The 11,179-nt window shown below is 41.3% G+C and overlaps 1 protein-coding gene across 1 annotated transcript; it reads right to left on the bottom strand.

Annotated features, from left to right (window-relative positions):
- Positions 1–7,314: 7,314 nt before the first annotated feature.
- On the bottom strand, positions 7,315–10,330 carry MIF (macrophage migration inhibitory factor). The gene is made up of 3 exons (XM_063457051.1): positions 10,144–10,330; positions 8,410–8,582; positions 7,315–7,492 (listed from the first exon to the last, which is right to left on the bottom strand). The coding sequence occupies exons 1-3, from the start codon at positions 10,249–10,251 to the stop codon at positions 7,426–7,428; spliced, it is 348 nt and encodes a 115-aa protein (XP_063313121.1). The 5' UTR covers positions 10,252–10,330; the 3' UTR covers positions 7,315–7,425.
- Between the last annotated feature and the right edge of the window lie 849 nt (positions 10,331–11,179).

Here is an 11,179-nt window from a genome sequence, read left to right as displayed (position 1 = left end):
TAACAGAAAATATAAACATATGTCTATGTGTACTTATGTCACTGTGTGTGAATCTGTTTGTGCATCTGTGTGTCAAGGTGTGTGTATGTGTCACTGTGTGTATATATGTGTTTCAGTGTGTGTGTATGTGCCAGTGTGTGTATCTGTGTCAAGGTATGTGTGTATCTGTCAGTATGTGTATCTGTGTGCCAGTGTGTGTGTGTGTGTATCAGATGCATGCGCACACACACACACAGATACACACCGGCACATACAAACACAGATACACACACCTTGACACACAGATGCACACTGTGTCAAGGTGTGTGTATCTGTATGTCAAGGTGTGTGTATCTGTGTGCCACTACGTGTATCTGTGTATCAGATACATACACACAGGTACACACTGGCACAGATACACACACCTTGACACACAGACACACCAGCACATCCAAACCCAAATACACACAACTTCACACACAGATACACTGTGGTTCAAGGTGTGTATCTGTGTGTCAGATACATACACACACACACACACACACAGATACACACTGACACACTCACCAGCACATACAAAAAAAAAAAAAGTGGGGGAGGGGGTGGAGTTCCACAATGTTGATACACTATGTCAAAGGGTTCCACAGGAAAAATGAATTGGGAACTCCTGGCTTAGCTAAAGAGACATAACAAACACTCTTGCTTAGGAGTTTCTGGCTCAATGGCTGAAATAGTGGAGGCAGGGAGCAGCATCTGCAGACTCCACGTAAGAAGTCAAACCATCAGATACCTTCTTCACATAAACCCTAAAAAAATGTGAGTCCTCTTTGAGCAAGGTTGCTTGAAGTTGAATATTTTTGTAAAATCCTGCATTTGAATGAAAAAATACAAAAAATATTGTGGAGAGAGGGGAAGGCACAACCATAACACTTCTGCAGAATGTTCAAAGAGCATGCCCAGCAACCAATGACTGGCAAGTCTCTATCCTCTTACACACTCCAACCCACTCTCTAGATTAGTGGGTTATAGAAATGGAAGCTATGATGCTCCAAACCTCTCCTCTTCCTGCAGGGCTTGTTCATTGGCTGAGTGTCAGCTGATCGCTCTCAGCCAATGAGTGAAGTTCTGTACTGCCAGCTGTAGCTGAGGCAGAGAGCTTGCAGCGGTCAGTAATGTGGGGACATACAGTCAACAGACACCAGGTAAGAATTTAAACTGTTAGATGTTCCTTTCAGTGCATTGGTTTGATGAGGTTTGGTCGCATATTTATGCCGCCTTTTTCTTCCTGTTGAAAATGTCTTTAGTTTTGCTTAAAGGGACACTATAGTCACCAGAACAACTACCGCTTAATGTAGTTCTGGTGACTATAATCAGTCCCTTGTGAGGATATTTATGGGGTGATAAATATAAAAAATATTTTCATAGAAATTATCAAAAGTTAATAAAAATTGTATTATATAAAAAAATTTATATCTTGGCACTGTTTCCCCGATTAATTATTTAAAGCTGACAATTACCCACTATTTTTAATTTTCTTAGATCCTAGAGGAAGTTTCACCAGAAGATTTTTACTTCACACATTAATCACAAATTATTATACAAATATAATTGTGATAATAATAATAATAATAATATGTAACATGCGTGACAATCAGTGAATAGTTAGGTATAACAAAAGTATACAATATGGCAGTGGTTTAACACAATATAGACCGCTAAAAGCAACAGTTCAATGCACCAGTTGTCAACAAGATTTATGATGGGACACTTCACTTAGAAATCAACATAACACAGCAACACAGCCTAAAGCAATAAAAACTTTGGCTGACAGTCAAATCACACTGAATTAACTATTTCACTGCTAGCTACAATCCTCATAGGCAAGATACCCTATTATATTGTAATTTTTACAACTACAATAATTCTCATACCAGATCATTCACCATTCCTATGTCCATCAAATAAGAATAATTCTAACCAGATTTTAAGTTTGCAGAATTTTAACTTCCTTAATTAAGATTCATTATCCTTGATATCAGAACAAGTCCATACCTCTGGATAAATTTTTTTTTTTTTTTTTTTTAATTCTTTATTTTTCTTGTGCATTATAATACACAACAGAGTGGTCTGTAGCGCCACAACAGCGGTTACAGGTCCGTCAGCGGCATACATGGTCATGGCATATATAAACTGCACATTTTATTATTTATATGCGAATATATCACGCTAGAAACAAAGTTAAACTGAAAAACATGGTAAATGCTCGTTTGTCACACTTCTATTTTGTTGGGTCACGGGTGGATCGACAGCTTAAATTATGAAATCTAAGATATTGGCGCCTCGTTCAAAAATAAGTAGGCACAGGTAAACAATGCCTGAATAGTTCAGACGTATAGATAGGGCATCTTAGCTTGATTTCACACATTCTGCTGTGTTATCATGCGTGACGTTTGTATGTTGCGAAGCTGGCTAAATTAGCTATATCAGTACATTCTTACTCATGTCTTATGGTAGTGCCCTTTGTTGTGTAATCTTTTGCTGGGTATTATACTAAATAGCGGAGAGACTCAAGTTTGGGGCTTCGCTTCAGGGTTATGTATTCCGCTCTAGGAGGTAGTGATACCGGAGAAACTGACGGAAGCAAAGCACAGAGAGGTGGACACAGGTTTCTTCAGGAAGGAAGAGATTCTTTATTGGATCACCGATCGGGACTCAGAGGGACTAGTGTCACCAAAATACAGCAAGTTCTGAGCCCCGGACAATAGTGCAGGCTCCTTATATAGGCACATAACTCCTCCCATATTAAGCTCCACCCGCACATTCTCTTGACCAATCAATACAAATAAGAATTAACTTCCTGCTTGACCGCATGGCCTGTCCAGCACAATGGAGGAGGGGAATACTATATCCTGTATTCTTGCACATGCTCCGTACACTACTGATCGTATCTTGCCTCGTGCAACCAACTGATCGATACGTCAGCATATGCACGTACACATGCCACGTGGTAATCTCGGCCTACTAAATTTATTTTTACCGAGATTCCACCACAGTAGTTTTCCTACCAGTAGGCGTTGTCATGGTGCAGACTATAATTAACAGCGTGCTGCACGTCCTGTGTCTTTGATTATAGTAATATTTGCGTGCAACTAGTTATATTTAAGTTGTGTCGTTTTTAGCCGCTGGTTTCCGTAAGTGTTGGTGTGTCATTTCGCTATTCCCTCTTATGTCACCCCGTGGGTCCTCCTGGCCAACGGGGGGGGGGGGGGGGGGGGTCTGAGTGTTGCCTAACGTGGTATCAGAGAATGATAGGAGCGGAGAGGAGGCCGCGTGTGGGGTCGCCCTGGCAAGATAATACCTGTTTCAATTGCTCATTAGAGATAATAAAAAAAAAACAATAATATAAAACAATAATATAAATGAGGCTGAGGAAGGGTTAAGTAAGTGGTAAGTCCAAATGGTGAGTCAAAATGCCAAGTAGGTATGGCCAAACGGTACATTGTTGTCATTGTGCATTGTCCCAGTAGTGTCGGGGAAACAGTTCTTGGGTCATTCTGGGTCTCTAGGTGCCGGCTCCTTCAGAAGGCTCCTGCCTGGGTCGTCGCGGCACAAAAATTGTTGCCCGTTCAGGGTCCCAGCTGTGTGGAAGCCTCGTGGTAGTTTGGGATGTCGTGCGGTGCATAGAATCCTGTGGTAGGCCCAAGGCCTGAAGTAAGTCCCGTGCCCCTTGGAGGTCGTGGACCACATGTTTGTCTTCGCCCTTCTGGGTTAGGAGGGAGCGGTCGGGGCACCACCTGTATGGTATGTCCCTTTGTTTGAGTATCGTGGTGAAGGGTTTTAACGACCCCCTCCAGGACAACGTGCCTCCTGTGAGATCTGCAAAGAAAGACAGGGCATGGCCTTCAAACGTGAGTTGTGCTCGGTTTCTGGTCGCTGCTAGGGTTGCGGCCCTGTCCTTCCTGTGTTGAAAACTAATTATCAGGTCTCGGGTGGCCGTCGCTGGGGCTCTGGCCGGTTTTGGGATCCTGAATGTATCGTCGAGTTGGATGGCTTTGGCTGCTTTCGGTGAGAGTAGTTCAGCCAGTAGCCTGCGTGTGTAGTGCGGTATCTCCTCGGCAGGTATGTCATCGGGCAGTCCCCTTAGTTGCTCTGCGTTCATCCTCTACAGCGGCGAACCGCCGTTCAAATTCTGCATTTTGTTTTTGTAGGTGCGTGATCTCCTTCTGCATAGAGGAGATACTCGTGCTGTTGGCTGCTGAGGAAACTTCCATGGCTCCCAGCCTTGAATTTATGCCTTGCAGCTCCACCCGGAGGGTGGCTATGTCCCCTTGTAGCGTGGACTGTAGGTTAGCCAGCAGAGACTTTAATACCGAGGTTGTAATCGGCGCCCCGTCTGGGCTGTGGGGTTTGGTAGTAGCAGCCGATGGTTTCGGCATAACGAGCTCGTCCTCCTCCAGGGAGAGTTCATCGGAGAAGTCAAAGTATGTGTCGGCTAGGGCGGCCATCTTGGGCCCTGGTGCTCCGTGTGCTTGGCTCCACATTGCTCCGATATCGTGGTTACGTCCTTGCTGATCCGGCTTTGGCTTTTTAGATTTCCGACCCATGTCTGGTCTGCCACCACTTGCCGGTTTTTGTGCCGTTTTTAAAGGGTTTTGCTGGTCTGATTGCACTAAAACTGCAAGAATTTCTCCGGAGCTTCGGCGCCATGCGACCTCTCCGCTTCGCAGCTCTCTGGATACAAATTTGGTATGCTAACGGTCAAATTTACCGTTAAGAAATAGTTGTCTTTATTCCACCTGCAGGAATGGAATTTTTATAACCATATATTCCTTAGCTAATTATGATTTCTAATAATTGAAATCTGACCAACATTTATCCAGATATAGATTCCTGCTATTAGTAAAAATTTTATTTAATTAAATAAAATCAGCATAATTACCAGTTGGGGTGTAGATTTTCTATCAGATGTGTAGGTATGTCACAGGAATTTTGAATGCAAATATGATGAGAGAATTGTATGAATATGAGTTTTCAGTTCTGAAGTTGTGTTAGTTGGAAAATATGAAGAATTAGGTGTGTCCAGCCTTGGATCCAGATGTTAGATCTTAGCTGTTAGTCCATTCTCAGAGTGAGTGTGAGTCTGAGAGTGGGAGTCTTGAGTCTAATCCTAGAGTCAGAATGTGTGTGCTCTCTTTCCTTTGTCCTTCATTTTTAAAAGGACTAATTCCCTACACGTTACTAGTTAATAGTAACCAATAGCGAACTGTGGGCATGTCTTCCCTACAGACTATTATCTAGTTTTTGGTCAGTAGATGGCACAATTACATCACAGAAAATTCTTGTCAGAGGGTCCATTTACCTTTTTGTATAATGGGTTAACTGAATTTAATGATGTATTTTACGTCATTTTCGTTATCTCTTATGGCTATTATACATCACAGAACCTGTCATCTTCAAAGCGTTTGGTTGGTTTTTAACCAGCCAGAGCATCTGGTTTTTCGGTCGTAATTTTAGAATTGGCATCTCCTAACCTTAATTTTACCTTTCCTTACAATGGAACTTGTAATATTCCGTTCGGTTTTTTTTTTTTTTAGAAAGTAAAATTAATTGCTTAGTGGTATCTGTCATTTGGTGTCTGGTTTTCTTGTGTGAAACAGTAGTTAAGATATGTTTATTATACATATTCCACTAACGTTAGTAATAATATGCCATTTCTTCATTATTATATCCATGAATATTCTATATTATTAGCTTAGTACTTATATATGATTAATATAATAATACATTATATGTAGATATTGTGTGTGTGTGTGTGTGTGTGTGTGTGTGTGTGTGTGTGTGTGTGTGTGTGTGTGTATATATATATATACATATACATACACACACACACACACACACACACACACACACACACACGTCTCTGGGTTGTAGCATTCAATCCCCCCTTTTGCTGTTAGACATCATGCCTTATCTCTTGTCTTGTTTACATAAGTCGCATTTCTTAGCTCAGACGTGAATGAATAGAGTTACTAAAAGATAAATTTCTCTCTGTCCTAGCCTTGTAATACAAAATTGAGTCACCTCTGTTCTGATGGTGACTTACAGTATACACTTTTCATTTCTATCTTAAAACAAAATGTCTGCCAGGATAAAAAATACTGACAAGGCACTGTTTACATTCCCCCCTAGGGACACCTCCAGCGGCCACTCCTCAGATGGCCACTGTAGGTGCTTCCTGGGGCAGTGCTGCTCAGTGTGCAGCACTGACATTCAGTGTCTCCACCATCTGCATTGATTCAATGCATCTCTATGAGGTGGTACTGACTCGCCAAGCCAGCTTTTGGGCCCGGCCCCATGCCAATTCAATGCTTTTCTTGGAAAGCATTGGGTTGGCTGATATAAATTCTGATGGTAAGCAAGGAGGCATGACAAGCAAAAGCAGACCCGCGCAACCCTGGAAATGAGGTACGTTTTAGGTTAGTGTTTTTTTTTTTTTTTTTTAAACACTATAGGGGCAGGAAAACAGGTTTGTGTTCCTGACCCTATAGTGTTCCTTTAAAATAAAATTATGCTGCATTATGCAGGTCTCAGATGTTTCACAAAAAATCTTCCCACCTGACAGGAATGAATTATAGCTGTGCTAATTTAGGATAAGTGTTAGATGAGCAGCTGACAATCACTGTCCTCTTATTTTATGTATTGTATTATAATACAAAATATTGCCAGTTATTGGTTCTCTGTGAGCTACTTTTTTTTTTGCTGAACATTGCACCAGACTCTTCTCTTTCTCCTCGGCTCCCTTTCACATCATTCCACCTCATATTTGTTATTCTCTCCTTGGGTCTCCCTGTATATCTTTTAATCCGTTTCATCTACAGCCGTGATCACAATTCATTCATAATATGTGATTAAATGGCAGGGATAGGACATTTTCAAGCTCGGTCATGGAGCATTTCTGATCGCTGTTGTACAGCATTGCCAAGATACAAGAGGCATGCATGTGTTTGCAGGAAGGGGAGCTTTTGGCTAGTGCCCATTGCAATTATCTAATTTTGTACACTTAACTAGCAGCAAACACTCATCTAATAAAGGAAGTAGCCCAATATATGGCATTGGAGGGTCGGCTTGTCAGGTCTCTTGGTTATGTGACAAGTTTCTGCCTTGTCTAACTAGAGGTTGGTGGTTTACAAATGCACATCAAGAATTTAATGTTTGGATATCTTAACATGCGTGGCTGTTTTGATAAACATAAATCGTTTTGGGGATTATCCCACATTTACTGCTTCTCTCTGTCAAAAAGTGCAATGCATGTCCATCCAAAGCAACACGTGACACTTTAAGGTTTCACATACATATTTTATTCAGTAAGGAATGTTTAACCGTAAGTGCTTTACAGGATTCTGGGAAACAGGATACAAGCTTCTGCCTCCCCAAGGATCATCATCATTAGGCAAAGGTAGAACCATTCCAGCCCACATTTGCAGCATTTAAATCATAGAAATTGATGTAGCACCTGCAGAAAAATAAATAAAAAAATGGTTAAGTATCTCAAAAAAATAATAAAAGAAAGTCTGGAAAAAGACACTAGTTCTCCCACTCCAACACTATATAATAAAGGTTTGTTTTTATTTACGTTGGCTGAGCTGCAGTAGTGGGTTTAGTTTCAGGAGCCAATAGACAGGCCATTTTTCTTAACTAGGAGTTCAAGGACCTTTTAGTGAATGAGGAAGAATACAAAAGTAGCAGCCCACACAAATTATGTATTCCTGTCCAAATGTGATAACTATGTGGGGGCAGTGGACATCCCATTGTAAGCACCCCCTAGCCCCAAGCAGTGACTTCCCATTCACAGAACTGGCTTGGAAAAGTACGTTTCTTACCAAGCAAAGTTTGTGAATGGAGAGTGATACTTCGGAAGCCAGATGCCGCCTGGGGGTAGTGGAGATTGCCGCTGGAGAAAATTTTGGGTTTAACTATTCGAGAAAGGTTTAAACCCTTGAGGTAAGCGTGCCTCCAGGCATCATAACTTTATTTTGTGAAGTTGTTTTGGTGCATTGAGTATCCCTTTAACGCCTACATGCAAATGCTGATTGATACTACTGCAGGATGCAAGAACCTGGATTCATTTTTCAATTATTAGTTATAGAGGACTCTGACAGCAACCAGAAACGCATCCTGGTGGACACTTGCAGTTTTATCCACTAAAGTGATAGTTAATCTCAAATTTAAGGCCAAAGTGGGTAAACCGAAAATATAGCGGACATAGAAAGTTTTTTTTTTTTCAGTTTGGCTATTTTAACCTTTTGAATTCAGACTCCAGTGAATAACCCAGTTAGAAGAAAGCATACAACATAGCTGGCCCCAATGGCTGTGTGGCTAATAACATTTGACATTAATTACTACAGTAAAATCTACATGAGGTCTACTTACCTGTCAGCAGATATGTGGAGCTGTTTGCTAAGTACATCAGACAGCAGTTTGGTGTAGGTCTTGTTTAAAGTTCCCCCAATCTTGCCAATGCTGTGCAGGCTACAGAGAGCACATGGGTCTGTTGATCCTCCAAAACTCATCATTTGGTCGGGCACAATGTGCACAGCAATGTACTAAAGAAGATAATAGTAAACAAGTTATAAATATAGGGCCGACACTTTGTGATAATGTTCATCTACTAAAACAGGTTGCTTGCATTAAGCACTTACATAGTATCTTTGGACATCATTGGTACAAGTGGTAGTATCGGAACTTAAGGGAAGAGCATTATTTAAGAGGCATGATGGTCTAATATCTATTAATATAAAGTTGGTAGTTTATTGATTCAAAAAAACTAATTTCCCACATCAAAATTGTCAGGGATTTCACAGTTTAGGCCTAGATACATATACTAATTAGGTCCATTTTGACCTAAAACCTTAAATTCATTGGTCAATTCTCAGTTTAGCGAGTAACTATTTGATTAACACGAACACAACTTAACGGTTGTTTAGTGCTCACTTTGTTAGTATTGCACTGGAAGTTTGTGATACACATTGTTAGATTTGAATGCTGTTGGAGTGGTGTTTCTAGAAATTTGCAAGCAGCAAATAATGCATGTTTATTTAATAAACCACACATTGTAGTAAAGTGAAAATATAGGCAGCCATAGCAGTTTGGAGTTTGAATAACCCACCCATCACCTAATATTTTTCTCAGTCCTTTCTAACTCAATGATTTATATGTGTTGCAGGTACTGCTGTTTCATATTGTGAAACTACCAGTGTAAAATAGGATATGCAATCTGAATAGACTTCTTTGATTGCAAAAGTTTTTCACACAGAATAAAAATATCATTTATACAAACCTAAGAATTTTATTTTCCTGCAGATATCCATGACTTCACTATGTGTAAATGTTGCAAAAATGAGTTACCTAGGAAGTTATTCTAACATGAAAGTGCAACATGTCAAGTAGAATCCATTTTGACATGGATTTAGAAACTGACATCTACCATAGGTACCACTAGGTAGCACTACCAATTCAAAAACATCGACTATATACACACCACTTTTTCCACGATTGCACTACTACCGCTGCCATACTCATACAGATATCGGCCACACTACTTCCAGATTTATTGGAAATCAGTTGCATTGATAATACATAATTACACAATAAAGAATCAATACTGGGGAGGTTATTATTTAAATAATGAATATAGACATAAGTTGGCATTCCCGAATACCGTTACAGTCAGAATACGCCATGAACTAATCCAGTCTAATGTCTGACTGGGCAGTGCCCCCTGGCGCATTCAACCCCCTCTGATCTGGGACTGGTAGCACTTCCGCCATGTTTTTTTTTTCCCCCTGTACTGAGACGCATGCTTTTAATGCGGAGTCTGACGAGCGGTAGGTAGCATTCTTATGCTGCACACGTGGAAACAGAGAGGCACAACAACAGGTATATGAAGGGAAGCAGCACACTGTTTAATTGATTTAAAGAGGCAGAGCAGCCTAGGCAGATAGCATTGTATAAATGCGCGCACACAATAGGCAGTATGCAAGGGTCAGTAACCCCTTATACAGAGAGTAAAGGCTGACTCCAGCTGAGCACGGCCAACAGCAATAGATCCTAGCACAGACTCCTGTGTGGTCCCTAAGGGCCCTTTTCCTGTCACCATCCTCCCACCTCTGCAGGTTTTCCCGTAGCCTTGGCCAGCTGGCTGGTGAGATCGGCGAGCAGGTTCTCGGGGATGGCATCCCGGCAGACGTTGGTACTGAGGACAAATGTAGGCATGATGACCGTCAGCTAGGAGGGACACTCAGACAATGCGGGCTGGGACAGAGGAAGGCGCCGAACACGTGGGACCCCAGCACCCCCGCCCTTTAACTGAGCAGCCAATCAGGAAGCAGCCATGGATCCTAGCCCTGAGCTACCAGCTGCCCACTGTGTTATAGGAGGGTGGCAGCCTGCATGATTGATTTTCCATCATAGCTATCTCAGCCAGTTACTGTTAAATGACTTGATATGACAATGGAGTTGTTAATTTTCAGGTAGCCAGTGTGTAGAATATGAAGGATATTTGAAGGAGCCAGTTACACACACATTATACATTTGTTTTTTTGGCTTTTTGTCCTAGGTTACTAGTTCAGTCATGGATTTGGAGTAACAATTTGGAAAACCAGCTTCCTGATTTACATAACTGCCTCATTATTGTCAAAGAACCTATAGAGCTCCATTTGGAGCTAAACCAGAACACAATTGACATGCTTTAACATAGCTAGCTCAGTGAAAATGGGTAGTTAAATGGGCACTCCACACATTTACAGAACGTTTACATTCATTATGTGTGAAGAGTGCGTCCTGTTTTATTTTATTTTACAAAAAGAGCAGATTTCAATAGAAATTGGCACTTTTATGAATTAATCTGATTCCCTCCCCCTCCCCTTCCCCCCCTCCCCCCCCCTTGCTGGCTACCAACAAACCAGGTCCTATTACTTCCTGGTTTGGTTAGCTCAATGGAGCTAAACTCAAGAAGCAGCAATTGCTCAGAGCAAAGTTCTTTGGAAAATTCCAAAGAACTTTCCCACGCTGTGTAAAATGACACAGAGCACTCTGATGGGCTGGATTTCAAGCTAACCAATCAGAGTACTCTGTGTCATTTTGCAAAGTGTGGGAAATTTCTTTGGAATTTTCCCACGCTGTGTAAAATGACACAGAGCAC

The sequence above is a fragment of the Pelobates fuscus genome, chromosome 5 (assembly GCF_036172605.1).
Source record: "Pelobates fuscus isolate aPelFus1 chromosome 5, aPelFus1.pri, whole genome shotgun sequence".
In the NCBI taxonomy this organism is placed as follows: domain Eukaryota; kingdom Metazoa; phylum Chordata; class Amphibia; order Anura; family Pelobatidae; genus Pelobates; species Pelobates fuscus.
The sequence above is the reverse complement of the archived record's forward strand: the minus strand, read 5'-3'. Positions and strand labels throughout refer to the sequence as shown.